At 42.1% G+C, this 21,317-nt stretch overlaps 1 protein-coding gene across 1 annotated transcript in view; it reads left to right on the plus strand.

Moving 5' to 3' along the window:
• The window catches only part of Syne1 (spectrin repeat containing nuclear envelope protein 1), a 364,140-nt gene that overhangs the window by 197,990 nt on the left and 144,833 nt on the right, over positions 1 to 21,317 (plus strand). Inside the window, exons 74-84 of the mRNA XM_090337945.1 lie at positions 1,164 to 1,310; positions 5,145 to 5,270; positions 6,821 to 6,997; positions 8,313 to 8,578; positions 10,044 to 12,207; positions 14,532 to 14,869; positions 15,363 to 15,507; positions 16,870 to 17,088; positions 18,714 to 18,973; positions 20,171 to 20,336; positions 20,933 to 21,085. Of these exons, the coding sequence (XP_090194071.1) occupies positions 1,164 to 1,310; positions 5,145 to 5,270; positions 6,821 to 6,997; positions 8,313 to 8,578; positions 10,044 to 12,207; positions 14,532 to 14,869; positions 15,363 to 15,507; positions 16,870 to 17,088; positions 18,714 to 18,973; positions 20,171 to 20,336; positions 20,933 to 21,085 (4,161 nt within the window). The remainder of the gene's footprint in view (positions 1 to 1,163; positions 1,311 to 5,144; positions 5,271 to 6,820; positions 6,998 to 8,312; positions 8,579 to 10,043; positions 12,208 to 14,531; positions 14,870 to 15,362; positions 15,508 to 16,869; positions 17,089 to 18,713; positions 18,974 to 20,170; positions 20,337 to 20,932; positions 21,086 to 21,317) is intronic.

Here is a 21,317-nt window from a genome sequence, read left to right on the forward strand (position 1 = left end):
AGTTATTAGTCCTGTTATCTCAGTGAGGAAAAGTATACCACACAAAACTCATTTTCTAATTTTGTTGGGGGGAGGAGGGAGGTAGAGAGGAGAAGTAGTGAGATTCGAATGGAGGGCCTCAAGCATCTTAAATTTCAGCCACATACCACCAGCTCTTTTTGCTTTTTTATTTCTCATCCTTTTAGCCTACATAGGCCTAGACTTGATCTGTATGATTTCTGTCTCCCAAGTAGACAGGATAACAAATATGAGCCACCCATGCTCGACTCTTGTTTTCCTAATAGAATTTTTTTGCTCAGGAAGCATCATAGGTATATTTCACCTTGATCTGCAAGAGATATATAATTGTTTCCTAATGTGCATTGATGAGTGCATTGAAAATTGGTTGCACAGTTGAGGATTCGTTAATTGAGAAGAAATATCAAACAAGTGTGTGAATTTCTCTGGGTTATTGTTCTGAAATACAACTTGCAAGATGAGAGAAAGCATGAGTTGTCTCACCCTTCTCTGTGATCATTTAGTTCTCATCATATGAGAAGCATCAGAATCAGAAATGTTGCTTATGTTTCTTTACGATGATGCTTTATCTTCAATTTTAGTTCCTAGCTTAAACCAAAGTGTAGTATTTATACCATCTGGGGGAAATGTTTTTAAAAACCTTTGACTGAGCTGAGTGCTAGTGGCTTACACCTATAATCCTAACTACTTAAATCTGATTATTACATTTCAAAGCCAGCTTGGACAGGACAGTTCATGAGACTCTTTTCCCAAATTAACTGGGGGGAAAATACCCTTAAATTGGAGCTGTGGCTTAAGTAGTACAGAATTAGCCTTGAATGAAAATGCAAAAGGACAGAACCTAGGCCCTGAGTTCAAGCCCCCAGACCATTACAAAAACATAGAATCTCTTCACTTACATTTATTAGATTTTTATCAACAATTTTATGCATTTCAACACTCTTAGGCAGTATCACATCGAGACATGTGGCTGGGTCAAGAAATTGTAGGCTAGCATGTACCCATTAAAATTTTGGGAACACATGTGACCTCCTTTGACATGTGCACGGGATTGAGGTGGCCCCAGGGGGCACTCTATCCCTTAGTTTCGATGTGCTGGGATAGAAGGACGCGCTCACAGGCTTAGCACGACTGTCTTGTCTCAGGTGTACCAGAGTCTGGAACATGAGCTTCAGAAGCATGTCAGCCGGCAGGATACTCTGCAGCAGTGCCAGGCCTGGCTTTCTGCAGTCCAGCCAGACTTAAAATCGAACCCACAGCCACCTCTTAGCAGGACAGAAGCCATGAAACAGGTAGGAAACTCCTGAAAGTTTGCTATTCTTTTTCTAAACATAGTTTTAGTTTTATTGTGATTAAGGCACTGTGCAGAGGGGTTACCATTTCATAAGTTAGGCAATGAGTACATTTCTTTTTGTTTGTTTGTTTTGTACAATATTTCTTCATCCTTTTCTTTTCCTCAGTTTTCCCCGCTCATCCCCGCCCACAAGTTGTACAGTTCATTTTCTAAGTGGTATATACTAAATAGCATGGCTGCATTTTTGACCCTCCCTTTCTGTGCCCCCATTTGTTCCCCTAAAAACAACAACAAAAATCAAATACAGAACACCACCACCTACAAAACAATGTTATTCTTGTGAGTTATTCACTCCGTCAAAACATACTAATTGTCTTTGATGTAGCAACCTGTACTGGCTTCCTTCTGGGAAATAAGTATGGCTAGGTAATAAGGCTGACTCTAGTTCCAGCCATGAAGATGGACAGGATACTGTGAGCATGGAGACCCAGAAAGCATGCAGGTTGAGTCTGTAACCAACAATCAACTCTGAAGCTTGATCACTGACTAGCGATTGGCTACATATTTAATTTCTCTCAACCTAGTAATTTCCTACTAATTCAAGTGAAGATGCTCAGTAGAGTTATTGCTCAGTAGAAAATATGCTGTGTAACACATACTTGACCTATTCTTTCTGGCTTAAGTAATTGAGATGATTTATATCGGGAAAGGATCTAAGTAAGTATACACACTATATTTCACAAAACTTGTATCAGAACAAAGCAAATAAAAGTTGGCTGTCTCTGAGTCGATAAGAAATAGCAGAAACAGCCAGGCTTTGGGTTCACATCCACAATCCTAGCTACTCAAGAAGCTGAGGTCTGAGAATCACAGTTCAAAGATATCTTGACAGGAATGACCATAAGATTCTCATCTCCAGTAAACCTACCCTTCCCTACTCCCACCAAAACATTTCTTTAAAAAACCAGATGTGAAGCTGTGGCCCAAGTGGGAAAACTCTAGCCTTGAGCATAACAGCTCAGGGACAATATCCAGGCCCTGAGTTCAAGTCCCAGAACTGGCACCAAAACAAAAACGAAAACAATAAAACACACACACACACACACACACACACACACACACACACACACACATTCTACCTTTTGAAAATTTACAATTTTTAACATACATTAGTTATATAAAGTACAAAATTTTATTTTCCATTTCCACACATGCTTTTTTAACATACTTAAGTCAGATCCATTCTCTTCCCCTCTCTTTGCCCACTTCTCCCCATATACCCTTCCGTATTCTTTTACTTTCACACCATTTTTTCTCTACATTGCACATAGGAGAAGAAATGTGACACTTGTAATCCCCGACTGATCTCCACCTCCATCCACCTTCCTGCAAGTGCCAAGATGTCACTCTTCTTGGCTGACTAGCACTCAGTTGTGGCTGAAAAGAAAATCCCTCTTATGTAAACATCTTCATGTTCTTTCCACTCCAAGTTTTCTTAAATCATTCCTTGTCTTATGGCTCTTCATTATCAACAGATTTTTCTCCTTTGTTACTAAAAATAATACCTAAAGAGCAAATGATGGGGGAAGGTACATGGGTGGGGGGGGATCTATTCATACTATGGCTTTTTCCAGAACAGGACTTTCTCCTGAAAGTCCACACTTTCCCAGAGTAAATTTGTAACCCCTCCTTGGGTTCCAGATTCTGTAGTTCTGCGGTTCACTGTTTCTGCCCTTCTGTAACTCTCTCAGTGGATTGCCACCCACTTGGAAGTAGCCACACAAGGGAATTAGAAGTGTTAGGGATAGTTGGATCTCAGCTGCATTGCTTCTACTTTCTTTCTTGCTTTGTTGCTTTGCTAGTTTGTTAGCATTCCCCCTGGACATCTGTGATCATGTTAAACTGAATAGGCCCTTGCCTGGCTCATACACACACACACACACACACACACACACACACACACACACACACACACACACACACACACACGCACACCTGCACAGTCATGCTACTGACTCAACCACTTCAAAGGCAGACAGACGGGTTTGATTGGCATCTTGATCCTTGTCCCAGGATGCATGTTGTTTGCTTACCATCTCTCCTGTGCTAACTGCTTCATATGTGTATAATAACTGTACATTCCCTCATCCCAACAATTTAGTTCCATTAAAAATAGCATATTTTTCATCAGGCAAAGAATTTGGGGAAATGGAAACAAATATCACACTCACCTTTGAAGTTATTTTTGTATAAAAAAAACCCATTGTAAGTGTTCCATCATAAAGGATATCTAGGCTGCCTCCAGTTCTTTTGGAACTAGGCAAACTACTTAAATTTCCAAATAAATCATTATTCTTTTAAGTTAAGTACATTAAAAATAGAGTTCTGATCTTGTATTCTCTTGTCATTTCTAAAATTTGTTTGGAACCTATAATCACACAACATGCTAGATAGTGGTTGCAATCCCGGTCACTTTCTGTATTGAACACAGCACGTGGTGGTTCTGACTTAGGAATATATCTGTGTTGAGGACGTGTCCAGGAGAGTCCTGCTAGATGCACACTGTGTCATTGCTGAGTGTGCCAACTGCAGGACGTTCTCCGCATGTGCTAAGAGTGGCCTAGTGCAGCTCGTGTGGCCCCCCAGTGTCTTCCCATCACATTTGGAGTAAATTTTATATTTTGTCCCACATCCTGTGCATAGGCTGCTCTGTCCCCCCAAAAGAAGCTTTTTGATAACTGAGTCCCCTTGTCTTCATCCCACGGAACCAAAGCTCTGGCTCCTGTGTGGGAAGAAGGGCTGACTGGCCCTGGAGGAGACATTTAGCAAACTAGACACACTTCCTGTTGTCACCGCTGGGAGTGAGGAGGACGCTCCCGACCTCCCCTGGTACAAACCTGGACCAGCATAGGACAGCACAGAGCATCCCACCACGTTCAGCACGGGACTTGGCACGACAAGGCGCTGAGCCTCAGACGTCAACAGTTCTGTGTTTGGAGGCCAAGAAGCTCTACACAACCTCTTGTCTCCAACTGGGATGCACAGGCCTTCATGACTCAGCCTCTGTCCATCTCCCTGACTCCTTCCCCTTCCTGTCCACAGTGCTCCAGCCTGGAAGCTTTGCCCTTTTCCTCTTCTGGTATAGCTTGTCTCATGTTGTGGCAAGGCTGGCTCCTCCTGGCACATCTGCTGGCCCGCTGCTCCCCAGAGATCTTAGAGACACACTCCTTGTGAGTGTGAGCACTTCTTTCTCACATTTTCCTCCATGTCCACCTTTACTTTTCCACCTGCTGTTCAGCACTCCCAGACTCAGTGCTGCATGCTTGTGTATGCACCCTGCTGCTCTCCTAGGGCTGTGTGCTTTATGCCTGGCCCCTAAAACACAGCCTCCCTAGACTCGAAGATCTGAGAAATCCTTGGGGTTGGAGGTATGGCTCTGCTGATTGAACGCTAGCCAATGAGCAAAAGGGGATGCAGGTACCGAGCCTGAGTCCTGGTCTTGCACCTAAAAAGAAAAAAAGAAAAGAAAAGAGACAAGAGAACCAACAGCCTTTCTTAAGTTTATGGAAAGAAGAGAGTAAGCCATGAATTTCCTGTACAGACAGGAAGCCCAAGCCTCCTTTGTTCCTGCCTCACTCCCCTAAAGCCCCAAACTCATGCTGGCATTTGTCTCCAAGATTGCCTGTTGGATTTGTTGGGCTGGGCTGGATCATAATCAAGATCCTTCGAGCTCAGCCGCCTGAGTCGCTAGGCTTATAAGAGTGATCCACAGATATTCACAGCTTCAACAATAAGCGTGTGTACTTTATTCTGATCATTGTGTTTTATGCAGGTCAAACACTTCCGGGCTCTGCAGGAACAGGCAAGAACCTACCTGGACCTCCTCTGCTCCCTGTGTGACTTGTCCAACCCTTCTGTGAGAGACACAGCAAAGGACATTCAACAGACAGAGCAGATGGTAAAGAAAAAAAAAAAGAGCAAATTTAGAAACTTCCCTGAATTGTCCATTTTGTTGTTTTCCCTTTCTGGACTGGTACAAGTAAGGTTTAAAGAAAACAGCTCGAGCATCATTCCTATGAACATTATAAGTTCAACTAAGTCATCATAGAAGCGTAAGTATGCTGATAGTGGTGACAGGGATGAGCGAATCATTGAATCCCTTTCTACTTCTGTCATTCTCATCATCTGCCTCTATTATTTTTAATTCTTTTTCTTTTCTCACATCCTCTGTTTTTGTTATTTCCCCCTGTCCCATTGTTTTCCTTAAGTAATGTTTAAAATGTGAGCCCCTCGACTCTGGCTTTATTTTATCGAGGACTTCAAAAAGCATGGCATCTGTTATGACTCATTTAATTCCTGGCTGTGGATCTTCATGTTGAGATGGATTCTGAAGTATATGTGGCCTCTGTGGAAAGTTCTATGATGAGTTATCAAAACCCGACCTCAAGTGTAAAAACCTGACCTCTAATCTAATGAGGTGGTACACTTCTGTCATTTTGGCACTTGGGAAGGTTGAGACAAGAAGATTGTGAATTTGGGGCCCACTTTGGTTGCATAGTGAGACCCTCTTGAAAATCAGCAAGGAAGGAGGGAAGGAACAGAGGGAGAGAAAAGGCAGCACAAAATTCCTGTGCTCAGGGTTTCTACCCTGCTGCAGGCTTTAGCACATTAATACCACACACAATTCAGATGTTGTTTTCATATTGATATTGAATATTCACAGAACAAATAAAATGATCCAAAAGAACAGAAGAAAACAAGTATTGTGATAATATTTTTTTTCTACTTTATATGAGTAAAATTGGTCTGTCCTTAATCCTTATGAAAGATGATAGAGGACCGGGAGTTTGGCCTAGTGGTAGAGTGCTTGCCTAGCATGCACAGATACCCAGGTTCAATTCCTCGGTACCACATACATAGAAAACAGCCAGAAGTGATGCTAAGGCTCAAGTGGTAGAGCTTTAGGCTTGAGAAAGTCCAAGGACAGAGGTCAGGCCCTGAGCTCAAGCTCAGGACTGGCAAAAGAAATAAAAGAAAAGAAAAGAAAGAAAGATGGTAGAATCCATATAGTTTATAAATGTAATTCATTGAAATAATTCATATACTTTCCAAAATTAAGCAAAATATACCTCTAGGCAGACCCAGAACACTAATAATTCTGTTTTTTTAAGATACAAAGACAAGTGTGCCCTAAATAACAGTGTAACTTTTCTAGTTACTCCAACATCGAATAGATATGCCTAGGGAAACAAAGGCACAAAGTGAAACGTTTAGGGCATTTTCTGATCTAATAAATAGTTAAATTTTCTTATTGCTTGACCACATTAGTTCATCTCACAAGGTATAACTCTAAGACAGTTAAATTTCCGGAGGAAAGAAGGATGTGTTTCCTGGAATTATCTGTGTGCACATGCATCGGTCTGCCCATTGATCCACTGAAGGGATATTTGATTCATGGAGCAGAGGTTTTGCAAGCTGCACCTAACGTGTCATCTGTGCTTTCTCAAGATGGAGCAGAGGCTGGCCCAGGCACAGAATTTGACTCACGGCTGGGAGGAGATCAGACACCTGAAGGCCGAGCTGTGGATTTTCCTCCAGGATGCAGATCAGCAGCTGCAGAACATGAAGAGGAGGCCCTCGGAGCTAGAGCTGAACATTGCACAGAATATGCTTTCCCAAGTCAAGGTACGGCTTGCTTTGGCAGAGACAAGAAAAAATGAAAAGTACTCAGCACCTCTAGTCAACCCTTAGACCTCAGCATAGCTTGCTACGGAGGGAGAGAGTGAGCAGCCCAGCTTTGGTGCCAGGGAAAGACAGATCCCAAAGCAAACATGCAGTTAGTTGGGTGCCATGGAGGGGGGGGTGGGTTAAGTACTCTAGAGGCTGAAGCAGGAATATCTACTGGTTCAAAAACAAAAGAAGTAGAAAAAAAGGGAAGGAAAGGTAGAAAAAAGAGGTAGGAAGGATGAGAGGGGAAATGAGACAGAGAAAGAGGAAGAAAGGAGGAAAATATCGTGGAAAGAAGGGAGGGAAGGAGAAATAGGAAAGAGGGGAAGAAGAGAAGGAAGGGAAGGGAAGGAGAACGGGAAATTCAAGGGGAAAGGGAAGGAAACGACAGGACAGGACAGATGATAGAACGGTACACATAAACTTTCCTGTGTATCCTTGGGGTTCCCTGGGCCATGTTTCTCAGAGGACCTTCTCTCCATGCTGGTCCTGTGCAGAGAGCAGCTGTTACTGAGCACATGTGGCCAGAAAAGTCCGCTGCTAGATAGAAACAAACAAGCATAGCTAATACGTAATTCGCTAATATGTAATTAATTAGAATATAATAGAAATCTGATTTATGTTACATATAACTTAACCGTAGTAGAAAACTATTTTTATAAGTACATTCATAGGATTGGATTTAATTTTCAACAAACAAGACTTTTTTCTATGGCAAGGAGGCATACTGTGTATATATATATATATATATACTTCTTCTATTGGAATACTGTTTGAAAATATTGAAGAAATAAGTGATAACATGAAGTTGATTACTTTTACAAAAGTATGAGCTCCTGAAAAGTCTAGGATTCAGCCTCATGTAAAGGAAAGATACTTTTCATTTTCCTTTATAACGGAGTTATTCTGAACACAGGGATTTATATTCACAAAGTGATGTGGTGAATTTTTGGTTTCCTTTCCAGTATCTGCCTGTTAAGGAATATGAAATGTTTACAACTCTTGGGGCCAGGCTTTGGCCTAGTGGTAAGAGTACTTGCCTAGCATGCACGAAGATCCGGGTTTGATTCCTCAGTACCACATACATAGAAAAAGCTGGAAGTGGTACTGTGGCTCCAGTGGTAGAGCTTTAGCCTTGAGAAAACCCAAGGACAGTGCTCAGACCCTGAGTTCAAGCCCCAGACTGGCCAAATAAATATTTTGAAGTCTTATATCTGTTTAAGTATGTGTGTTGGGAAAAGTTCACAACCTGTGACCTATCTGATGCCTTCAGGATTTCATGAAGCAACTGCAGAGCAAGCAGGCGTGTGTGGGCACCATCGCAGAGAAGGCAAACAAGCTAACTGGGAAGCAGGAATCTCCTGAGCACAAGGAAATCAGCCACCTGAATGAGCAGTGGCAGGACCTGTGTCTGCAGTCTGACAAGCTGTGCTTACAACGTGAAGAAGATTTGCAGAGAACAAGAGATTACCATGATGGCAGGAACCTTGTTGAAGCCTTCTTAGAAACATTTACTACAGAATGGGACAACTTGGCCAGGTAGTGGGATTTCTCCAGTGATTTATCATCATGCTAACCCAGGAAGTTCTTTGTTTCTGTACACAAACTTAGAATGTCTTATTTTTAAATCTCTACCATTATCAACATCGGCCAAACATTATTAAGAGCCAAATGAAAATAGATTCAGGGGGTCCCTGGTTTAAAATTTATTACCAGCAGACAAAAGATAGATAACTGTTGGAAGAATAATAGCTGTGTTTTTCTGTGTGACTTAAAGACTACCCTTTTGTGACCTTCGGGGAGATTCTGAAAATATTCCTAATGTTGTTTAAGTACTGACTACGGGCTTTCACCCAGAGATTTATGAAACAGCTTCTTCTTGAACTTGTACAAGCTAGAGATTTCTATCCAGTCTGTGAAACAATCCATTAACTAGAATTTATGTTTGGTCATATTCTAGAAATTAGCGAGCAATTCAAACTCTGGTATTTGCATCCCATTTTCAGATTTTACTGTGGTTGAACTTTCCTGTGATACTTTTTTCTTTGGAAAGTAAAGATTACTTCCCACTCTATGATACATTCCCTCCAAACTTTTCCATGCTTTTGAGCAGTAGAATGAAAGAAATCTGCAGTTCCACTGTAATGGTGATATAATAGCTTGTGGCAATGAAAACCACTAACATTATCTAGATGTACTTTAATCATGGAGAGGATTTGGGATTTGAGATTTGTTTAGGGGCACTGTTTTCTGATTTGCTTACTTTTCTGTGATACTGATCACTTTACTGGTCTTGGAGTTAAATCCAATTGGTACATGCCAATCAAAACAAAATATACTTCTGACTTACAATAGGCACATTAAACCTAATTTTTTCAAACAGAACTTCTCATCCAGTCTCCCAGCCCTGATTCTCACCTTGTAGAAGAGACCATTTGCATATGTAAATCTTTTTTATTTTTATATCACATTCTTATTTTTGAAGATTTCTAATACTTTGGTGCATCACTGAGCAAGAATATCTAGGAAAAAAAATTTAAGACTGAGTAGCCTTTAAGTCATCAACTTTATGACTTGGGACCCCCGCTAGAGCTTTATCGTTTATTAGCTCTTGTTCCCACAAGAAAACATGTAAGTCATGAGTAACTTACTAATTTTGGTCCATACTACTTGCAGCAATGCGTAGGTCAGTGTTTCTCAATATACATCATCTAGGGATCTTATCATTATACAGACTGCACATCATTTAGCCGAAGCAAGAGCCAAAAGACTTAAGCTAAAAGCTTGAAGTCTGACATGTCTAGAGAACAGCAGAGAAGAATCTAGGCAACTTGATTTGTTCAGGCTTCTAATATAGAAATCTGTGAGAGTTCTGCTGTATTCTAACTATAGCATCTGTATTGATAGGCCTTGAGTTGACCCAAAGCAAACAAAGTCCACGTAAGGAAAATGGTGAGAAAATGGAACAAGCTGTTTGCTCATATATCTTTCAATATTTTTACAGATCAGATGCGGAGAGTACAGCTGTCCATTTGGAAGCTTTGAAAAAGCTGGCATTGGCCTTGCAAGAGAAAAAATATGCCATTGCAGACCTGAAAGATCAAAAGCAGAAAATGATGGAGCATCTGAACTTAGATGACAAAGAATTAGTCAAAGAACAGACCAGTCATTTTGAGCAACGCTGGTTTCAGCTAGAGGACCTGGTCAAGAGGAAAATCCAAGCGTCCATCACTAATTTGGAGGAGTTAAATGTGGTGCAGTCCAGATTTCAGGAGCTGATGGAGTGGGCCAAAGAGCAACAGCCCAGCCTTGCAGAAGCACTGAAGCAGAGTCCCCCTCCCGACATGGCTCAGAACCTCCTTGCAGATCACCTGGCCATCTGCAGTGAGCTGGAGGCCAAGCAGATGCTCCTGAAAGCCCTCACGAAGGACGCTGACAGAGTGATGGCTGACCTGGGCCTCAGCGAGCGCAGAGTGGTCCAGAAGGTGCTTGCCGATGCTCAGAGGCACGTGGATTGCCTCAGTGACTTGGTGGGCCAGCGAAGAAAGTACCTGAACAAAGCCTTGTCTGAGAAAACCCAGTTTCTCATGGCTGTGTTCCAAGCCACCAGCCAAATTCAGCAACATGAGCGCAAGATCATGTTCCGTGAACACATCGCTCTGCTCCCTGATGATGTGAGCAAGCAAGTTAAAACGTGTAAGAGCACACAGGCCAGCCTCAAGACCTACCAAAGTGAGCTCACTGGACTTTGGGCTCAGGGGCGTGAACTAATGAAAGGACTCACCACGGAGCAGGAAAAGGGCGAGGTGTTGGGTAAACTTCAGGAATTGCAGAGTGTCTATGACTCTGTGCTGCAAAAATGCAATCACCGGTTGCAAGAGCTCGAGAAGAATTTGGTGTCTAGAAAGCATTTTAAGGAAGATTTTGATAAAGCTTGTCACTGGCTCAAGCAAGCAGATATCGTGACATTTCCAGAAATCAACCTCATGAACGAGAGCACTGAGCTTCATACGCAAGTGGACACGTACCAGCACATTCTGGAACAGTCTCCGGAATATGAGACTCTTCTATTGACCCTGCAAAGGAATGGGCAGGCCATGTTACCATCACTGAATGACGTCGACCATTCCTACCTCAGTGAAAAGCTAAATGCTTTGTCCCAACAGTTCAATGTCATCATGGCCTTGGCAAAAGACAAGTTTTATAAAGTCCAGGAAGCCATTCTGGCTCGCAAAGAATATGCCTCATTGATCGAGCTGACCACACAGTCTCTGAGTGAGCTGGAAGGTCGGTTTGTGAAGATGAGGAAGGTTCCTGCAGATCTGGTCGTTGAAGAGAGCCAGGCGCTGCGGGACAGCTGCGGAGTTCTTCTGGATGAGGTGACCGGCCTGGGTGCCGCCATTGATGAACTGAACCAGAAGAAGGAAAGTTTCCGCAACACGGGGCAGCCATGGCAGCCGGAAAAGATGCTCCATCTTACCACCTTGTACCACAGGCTGAAGCGGCAGGTGGAGCAAAGGGCGAGCGTGTTGGAAGATACCACGAGTGCCTACCAGGAGCACGTCAAGATGAGTGAGCAGCTGGAAGGACAACTAGAGGCCGTGCAAACGGAGCAGTCCAAAGTGAACGAGGAGACGCTGCCTGCAGAAGAGAAGCTCAAAATCTACCATTCTCTAGCGGGAAGCCTGCAGGACTCGGCCATCCTGCTCAAACGGCTGGCTGTGCATCTGGAAGATGTCTCACCTCACCTGGACCCCTCGGCATATGAGAAAGCCAAGCGTCAGGTGCAGACCTGGCAAGAGGAGCTAAAGCTGATGACGTCTGGCCTTGGGGAGACGGTAGCGGAGTGTGAGAGCCGGATGGTGCAGAGCAGAGATTTCCAGACAGAGATGCGCCGCTCTCTGGACTGGCTGCGGAGGGTGAAATCAGAGCTCAGTGGGCCGGTAAGCCTGGACCTCAGCCTTCGGGACATCCAGGAGGAGATCAGGAAGATCCAGATCCACCAGGAAGAGGTCCAGTCCAGTCTGAGGATCATGAGTGCCCTGAGCAGCAAGGAGAAGGAGAAGTTCACGAAAGCCAAGGAACTGATTTCTGCCGACCTGGAGCACACGCTGGCAGAGCTCTCGGAGCTGGATGGGGATATACAGGATGCCTTGCGCGCCCGGCAGGTGGGTAGGCCTTGCTCTGCTGCTCTGCTTTCATTCTGCTGAGTCCCAGATGTGGAGAGGAAAAGCCTGGTTTGAGTTGCTTGACTGATGAACATCATTTCTTTGGACTATTTCTTCTTGTAGAATTTATGTTGAAGTAGTTGTACAAAGGGGTTTCAATTCAACATGTCAGTGCATGAGTTCAATCTTGATCACTGTCACCTCTTCAGTGGTTCCGTGTGTGTGTGTGTGTGTGTGTGTGTGTGTGTGTACTTGTATGCCTTACTAGCACTCTTTTGCTCAAAGCTCTACTTTCAGCTTTTTGATAGTTAATTGTAGATGAGACTCACAGACTGTCCCACCCGGGCTGGCTTCAAACTGAGATCCTCAGATCTCAGCCTCCCAAGTACCTTGGATTACAGGCATAGGCCACTGGTGCCTGACCAATTATTCTTTTGTAACAGACTTCCCAAATCACTCTCTGTTTGAGCCTTGCCCTGGACTGTGGCCATTTTCTGCAAAAGGACTAGTTCCTTTGATCTCTGGGCTCTTTTCCTTTACCTGTCCTCGCTCCTTCTAATGCTAGATTTTGACCTGTCATCTAGATAAATGGCAGCTTTCCTCAGAACACTATAGTAGCTACTAGATTGAAGTAATCTCTGCTTTTGCAATCGCAGATACTTGATTTTAGGCAAATGGTATCCTTTGAGTCTCAGTCAACAGCAACAATGCATCTCAGCTGCTTAGCTCAGGGCCTGATATGAGTTAGCTCTAGATAAAACATAGCTATCATTTCCTTTTCCTTTTCAATTAAGGCCAAAGCTTTAGCTAGTAAAATCTAGATCTGAATGGTTAGGTGATATAAACTTGACTATAAAATTCTAACTTTTTAAAATAAAGGCTATTGAACTTGTGTCTACTAACTATAGAAGTAAAGAGAAATAAGCTAGAGGGGAAGGTACAGATTGATGTTTTTATTTTTTAAAAACATGTCACCTAAGCTCACTTCTTTTGATTTTGTGATACTGTTATTTTAATTTTTTTAAACTGGGACTTGAACCTAAAGCTTACATTTTCACTTGGCTTTCCCACTCAAGGCTGGTACTCTGCTACTTAAGTCACAGATCCACTTTCAGCTTTTTTAGTGGTGATTAGAGATAAGAGTCTCATAGACTTTCCAGGCTGAGCTGGCTTTGAACCGAGGTCTTCAAACCCCAGCCTCCTGGGTAGCTAGGATTACAAGCATGAGCCACAGTGCCTGAGCAGATATAATTAGAATTCTAAACATTTTAAATTAAAATTCTGTTAGTTATCTCTTCTCTGTGATCTTATTTGACTGATTTTTGTCTTGGCGTGAATAACTGAAGGATAAAAGCCCAAGGGCACGTGTGGCCTCCACAAAGATTCTTGGCTCTGGCTCTGCCCTCCCCATTCTTCACTCAGTTTATCCTGCTTCTCACTCTGCTTTCTCTACCTCTTCCGTGCACTCTGGCTGGCAAGCAGAGCCCACCTGTGCATTGGCTGATAGCTGTGTGAGTGGTTCCTTTCCTACTGTTTGAAGAGGCCCGACTTCTAGACATACATTCCTAGCCTCCTAGTGACCCTTTTCTTTCCAAAAACTGCTTGTACACTTTTGGTCAGTCGTGGAGCTTGAACTCTGGGCCTGGGTGCTGTCTCTGAGCTAGCACCCTACCACTTGAGTCACGGCGCCATTTCTATTGGATGTATTGAATACTATTTTGGAGGTGTGGTGCCATTATACTTTTTACTGACTGAAACCTTATTGTATTTTTATTACACTTCCATCATGCCATGTATTGCCAAGCATTATACATATATTTTTATCTTTTTTTTTTTACCAGTCATGGGCTGGAGCTCAGGGCCTGAGCATTGTCTCCTTGGACTTTCTCAAGGGTAGAGCTCTACCACTTGAGCCTCAGCACCATTTCTGGCTTTTTTTCTATGTATGTGGTACCGAGGAATCGAACCCGGGTCTTCGTGCATGCTAGCAAGCACTCTACCACTAGGCCAAACTCCCGGCCCCATATTTTTTTTTCTTTAGAGAAAGTTTCAGAAACTGTCAGGATACCAGCATAAATTTCTAAGTAGTTTCTATCATTATTTATGATTTGCTTTAACCCCCATCATAATATTCTAATAAGAATAGCAGAACAAAGAATAAGAGTTAAAAATTGCACATGATAAGAATTCTGCCAGTTTATCAGTTCCTTTGTCCACAGACCTGTACATCCATAGGACTGAGGATTAGACAAACGAATGGAAAGATAAAACTGGTTCTTGCAGATATACCTGGAGTTGATTGTGTGTGCTCTTGTATCTCTCAGGCCACTCTGACTGAAATATACAGTCAGTGTCAAAGGTATTATCAACTCCATCAAACAGCTAACGACTGGCTCGAGGATGCTCAAGAGATGCTGCAACTGACATGCAATGGTGTCGATGTGGAGAGTGCGGAGGAAAACCTCAAAAGCCATATGGACTTTTTCAGCACAGAGGATCAATTCCACAGTAAACTAGAGGAACTCCAAGGACTGGTGGCCAAGCTGGACCCGCTCATCAAGTCCACTGGCAAAGAAGAACTAGCCCAGAAAATGGCTTCCTTGGAGAAGAGGAGCCAAAGTCTCATCCAGGACTCCCGGACTCAGTCAGACCTCTTACAGCGGTATGTACAACGGTATTATGCTTATATTTCACCAGAATGAATTTTCCTCTCAAAATCAGTCATGTAAAATGCATCTGGGTTATCCAGGAAATCCATCTTTTTTTTAAACAATCATCAGACCTATTGGCAACAGAGTTCTCTGTAAAAAGAATCTGTCATTTCCAAACTAAGCAGAACTTAAGATCCCATACCCAATGAAACCGAAGGAAGAAGGAGCAACTGAGACCCTAGCAAAAGGAAGAAAGATACATAACATCTGACTGGTTTCATTGTCAATGTTGAAAGAGTTAAACCTGTTGTTCTATGTCAATCTAACATTGATAAATCTGTAGACTAGAATGATGATGCTATTATGAAAGTAAATAAAAATGATTGCAACAGTAGCTAAGTATAACTGTGCCACAGTACTGTAAACTTTGTTTTTATTGAGGTTAAGTAATTATATAATCTGTCATTTCTTATCACTTATTGATTTCTATTGGAATCATTAAAGATGTACAGTCCAAGGCCAAGAGTATCAGAAAGCAAGGGAAGAGGTTATTGAGTTGATGAATGATGTGGAAAAGAAACTGTCTGAGTTTTCTTTGTTGAAGACATCTTCTAGTCATGAAGCAGAAGAAAAACTGTCTGAACACAAGGTCAGTTTGGTCATCTGTTCCTTGAAAATATCCTTATTTATCTTTTCCATAGATCTTAATGACACGATCACTAAATCTGCATTTCCACCGGGCTTTCTTAAAATATGAGAGACAATTACCTTCTATCACAAATGTTTTAAGTGAATGAAATGATACCACCTTTTAGGTTTCTCCTTGAAAATGCATAGCTAAGACTAACAAAAGACATTCAGAGCACTTTGCTTCTGATACCATAGGAAATTTAAGAAATGTCAATTTGCTGTTGAGAATTTAGATGAATCCAAATAAATTTTTTTAAAAAATCCATGAGTCTTATTCACCAGGCATAGGATTATTCTGAAATATCAAATTTAATTTACTTATACATTTGCTGGTGTGTGTGTGTGTGTGTGTGTGTGTGTGTGTGTGTGTGTACATGCCCCAGTCCTGGGGCTTGAACTTAAGGCCTGGGCCCTGTCCTTGAGCATTTTTTGCTCAAGTCTAGCCACAACTCCGCTTCTTTCTACTTGGAACGTTGATTGGAGATAAGAGTCTCACAGACTTTTCTGCCCAGGCTGGCTTCACACTGCAGTCCTCAGATCTCAGTCTCCTAAGAAGCTAGAATTATAAGTGTAAGCCACTAGCACTCTGCTGTTTACTGATTTTTAAAAATAAGAAAAAAATGTGAGAGACATCAAAGGCTTATACATGCAATTCTAGCTACTCAGAGTTTTGAGATGTGAGAATCCAGATTTGAAGCCAGCCTGAGTAGGCAACTCTCCAATTAACTGTCAAGAAGCTGGAGATGGAGGTATGGATCAAGTGGTAGAAGACCAGACAAGAGCAGGAAAAAAGGCTGGACACTGATGGCTCATCCTTGTCATTCCAGCTACATGCCTATACTCTCAGGAGGCTGAGATCTGAGGTTGGAAATTTGAAGCTCGCCTCAGTGAGACTCTTATCTCCAGTGAACTATCAAAAGACAAAAAGAAAAGCAGAAGCAGAGCTGTGTCTTAAGTGGTATAGCACTAGCCTTGAACAAAAAGTCAAGAGACAGCACCCAGGATCAGAACCAAAAAAAGAGAAAGAAAAAGAACAGTCTTCTCAAGTAGCCAACTTTTGTTTAAAATAAATAAGTACTATTTATCTCGCCTCTTAACAGACACCAAAACTCCATTCTAACTCAGTTTAAAAATAAAGGTAAAGCTATGAAATAGTAACCCTTTTGTACAACACTTAAATAACAACAATGACATTATATTAGAAAAAGGGAAAGCAAGAGTTGTTAGATGAAGATAAATTGATGCATGAACATATCCATAAAACTTTAAAAAGAAAACCAGCTTCTTTGCCCGTTACCTCTCTTCTCCACCCTCACTTCAGGCTTTGGTGTCAGTGGTTGACTCTTTCCATGAGAAAATTGTGGCTCTGGAGGCAAAAGCTTCCGAGCTGGAGAAAACTGGAAATGAGGCGAGCAGAGGCACGCTGAGCAGATCCACGATGACTGTGTGGCAGCGCTGGACGCGACTCCGTGCCGTGGCCCAGGACCAGGAGAAGATTCTGGAAGACGCGGTGGATGAGTGGAGAGGCTTGTACAACAAGGTAGCCTACATATTTATTACACAAGTTAGGCCTGCTTCTTTTCTCACTGATTACAAGGATTTGGGGGGAAAAGAGCATTTTGCTCCTTTTTAAAATGGGTCTTATGCATTTTTTAACCTTTCTTCATCTCCTTTTTTTCCATATATTTTTTATTGTAATTAATAGAAGGGTGACATTACATTCGCCGGATGGAAGGTTCATTATGTCACATTCTTCACCTCCTTTTTGTTGGTGCTTGAACTCAGGGTCTGGGGTGATGTCCCGGAGCCTGAGTTTTTATGTTCAAAGGCAAGTGCTCTACCACTTGAGCCAAGAGTCCACCATTTTGGTGGCTAATTAGAAATAAGAGTCTTATGGACTTTCCTGTCATGGCTTCCTCAAAACCATAATCTCAGATTCAGAATAGCTAGGATTACAGGCATGAGCCACTGTCACCTAACTTTCACCTTTTTTTTCAGTGTCATATAAATGATATTTTGAAGCAAAATACAATGTGCAATTTGTCCCCAACTCAGGGTCAAGTTATTTTAATCAGAAAACCAAGCAATGAAATTTTAAAAGACAAGCAAGGTATTTTGGGACCCCATTTGCTTTCTTATGGGATTTGGAAGTCATGCAAATGATTTTTTTCTCTGTGGGGTAACTCACTGAAAATTCATCTGATTTTCTAAATCCTGTATTTCATCTCTTCTGTATTTTAACTAGGGTCTAGTGTTTCAGCTAAGACTTCTTTTATGATTCCAAGACATGAAGTCATGCTAACTTTAATATTGGCAAGTTATTTGTTCAATTTTAAAATAATTTATGTTTCCCATAGTCTCTGATAATTCTGATGAGATTTTGAGATAAAAATTTATACCCAGAGTGAAACCAGGTGTGATGGTTAACACCTATAAGCCCAGCACTCTGGAGATGGAAGAGGGAGGATTGTGAATTTGAGGCTTGCCTGGGATACATGGTAAAACTTAATCTTAAGAAAACGACAACAACAAGCTGAGTGTTGAAAGCTTAAGCCTGTAATTCTAGCTACTCAGGAATCTGAGATCAGAGGAGAGTGATTTGAAGCCAACTCGGGTAGAAAAATCTGTCAGATTCTTCTCCAATGAATCAGCAAAAAGACAGAGTGGAGGGCTGGAAGCATGGTCTAGTGCTAGCATGCTTGCCTAGCATGCATGAAACCCTGGGCTCGACTCCCTGCAACCACATACACAGAAAAAGCCGGAAATGGCGCTATAGCTCAAGTGGCAAGAGTGCTAGCCTGAGCAAAGAGTGTCCAAGGACAGTGCCCAGGCCCTGAGTTCAAACCCCAGGACTGGCAAAACAAAAAACAGAGTGGGCATATGAATCAAGTGGTAGTGCATCGGCCTTGAGCAAATAAATAAGTAAATAAAAGTTAAATGAGTATGTGAAACCTTGAGCTCAAACCCCGATACTGGCAAACACATGAAGCTCGAACTTCCTTTTCCTGTTGAGGCGATTTCTCCAACTTGTTTCCTGAAATTTAAAGTGTGCACTGACCATCTCTAAGGTGTCTCAATACACGACTGTCAGTGTGACATTTGCTGACAGCATTCTATTTACTTTTCAGTTCATTTTTGAGCTTCATTTTGTATGCTTGTGATTAGGTCCAAAAAACCACTGAAATAATTAATCAGCTGCAAGAGAAGCTACCAGGAAGCTCAGCTGAGAAAGCTTCGAAAGCAGAGCTCTGGGCCCTTCTTGAACAGCATGATACGTGCCTGCTAGAGCTGGAGCAGCAGCAGCTGGCCTTGGGCCCTTTACAGCAGCAAGCACTGAGCATGCTCCAGAATGGAGCCCTGCTGGGCCCTGGAGAAGAGCCACCCATCCTGCAGGAAATCACCGCAGTACAAGATCTGTGCCTCAGGTAGTTGTACAGGGAATGACGTTGGGGAGGGCACCTAGGTATAGAGGTGCTTCATCATTCTACCTTCAAATATGGGATCACCACGCCCCATCTTCCAGCATGAACCCCATGCATATCTGGTAGCATTTAGAGATACCCTTGTAAATGAGCCAGACTGTGTCTGCATTGCTGTACTTGGCAGTGGAGCAGCAGAGAAGGAGCCATTTCAGTAGAGCTCACAGAATATGCTAAGGGCATGCAGTGAAGAGGCAGGCAGGGCCGTCTACGGAGGCTGAAGACTGGGTAAGGCTTGAGCTGGGCATCAGGTATGAATCCCGTAGGAAAGAGCTTGGAAGGATACATGTCATCTTCAAGAGACTCTGAGTAATAAGAGTAATAGGGGTAGAAGCTGGTATGATTCAAGGGAAATGGAAGAACTTGAAACAGCAATAGTTGAGAAGTCTTTAGCTAAAGCTCAGTGACTCAGTGGTAGCTATAAGCCACTGCATTTAGGAAATAGTTAATCTTGAGGGTGTGTAACCTGCCCGATTCACTTCTTGGGTCAGAAGAAAGGGGGTCATTAGATCATTTCGTTACTGAATGAACTGATGTTACCTCATAAATCCTACATTCGCCTCTTAGTAATTGATGAAGTCAGGGTATTTAGACACCACTAATTGAAACCTTTTTATCAGAATTACATTAGTTCAAATCCAAAGTTGAGATTTGGACATCATTAACAATGATAATGGTAAAATGTGTACATTTTGGTTCTCTCTTTAAAGACTAGCTTCTAAGAAGCTCCAGTGCTCTCAATTGCACATATTTTAAATGCTACTGACGGTGCCATCTGGGCGGATTTCCAAAGAGGAAGGATATAATGCAGCAGCATCCAGATGCTTTAGATAGAAATTCATTGGCAAAAAAATGAACTCTCAGTTTTCCAAGGATACATTTTTCACATCAGATGATGAACATTCTCTTCTTATACTAGAACTGAATCTTAGTTTGACTGATCCTTGACAGTTTGGGGTCTGTGTCTTTACAGCGTACTAGATTGCATTTTTACAGTAACTCCAACCGTCGTGTGGCCTCTGCGCTGCCAGCCAGGGGAAAGAGCTAGATTTCCCTTTTATACATGTTGTTTCAGTAAGATGATGTCATGTGGGGGTGTTCCTTTCTCTTCAAATCCACTTCTGCTTTCTCCTCCTTCTGAAGCATGCAGGAGAAAGTGAAGAACGATGGAAAACTGGTAAAGCAAGAGCTGCAGGAAAGAGACGTGGTAGAGGCTCAAATTAATTCTATAAAATCCTGGGTTAAAGAAACAAAGGAATATTTACAAAATCCAACAATAGAAGTAGATGCACAGCTTGAAGAAATGCAGGTATGAAAGTCTCCTCATTCTTATAGCCATGCAAAACTATGTCTTTATAGTTGGAATCCTAGCTACCTTCCCCTTCTCCCCTTCCCCCCTCCCCTCTGAAGGAGATCTAAGGATCAAAAAAAAAGGTAGAGATCTGAGAAGTCAGGAAAGTCCAGCAGATTCCCATCTTCAGTTACCCAGCAAACGCTGTAATGGAGCCCAACCTTGAGTGTAAAAGCCAAGGAACAAGCCTCCAGGCCCTGGGTTCAAGGTTCAATCACCACACACACACACACACACACACACACACACACACACACACACCACTTGCTCCTTTTTTCAATTACACATTCTTATTCATATTTAATGAAATATTTTGGGACATGTATAAAAGACATTAGGGACTTGTATAAAAGACATTTAGCATTTGTTCATTTTTTTCTTTTGTCTTCTATAGTGGGATATACTTTAATTCAGTTTACTTTTCTTTCCAGATATTTTCCTAATCTCACATTTATTCATACATAGAAGGACCAGGGATAGCTTTGTGTTTATATACATAGAAATTGTGCTTCTTTCAGGCTACCAGAAACTTCTGATTTTAATCTTGTCTTCAGATCCTCCTGAGGGAAGCCACAAATCACCGTGAGAATGTTGAAAAGATGACTGAAGACCAAAAGAATAAGTATTTGGGTCGTCACACCATTCTGCCTTCTGAGATCTCCCTTCAGCTAGCTGAAGTAGCATTGGAACTGAAGATTCATGAGCAGGTAAACTTATGCCCAAACAGTAGCTTTCTGTTCTTTTACATGGTTTATCTTTTTATATGAGAGCACTTGATTTCCATATACATCTTCTTAGCATCAAATAACTAATCACCGTAAAACAATCAGTATTGTTAGCAAGAAACACAAAAATTATCATAGATGTAGATAATCATGCCATCAAATGATGATAATTTATCTGCTTCCCTGTTTATTCTATGAAAATGAGGGTTCAAAG

Source organism: Megascapheus bottae, chromosome 8 (genome assembly GCF_031878675.1).
Source record: "Megascapheus bottae isolate mThoBot1 chromosome 8, mThoBot2.hap1, whole genome shotgun sequence".
Lineage (NCBI taxonomy): Eukaryota > Metazoa > Chordata > Mammalia > Rodentia > Geomyidae > Megascapheus > Megascapheus bottae.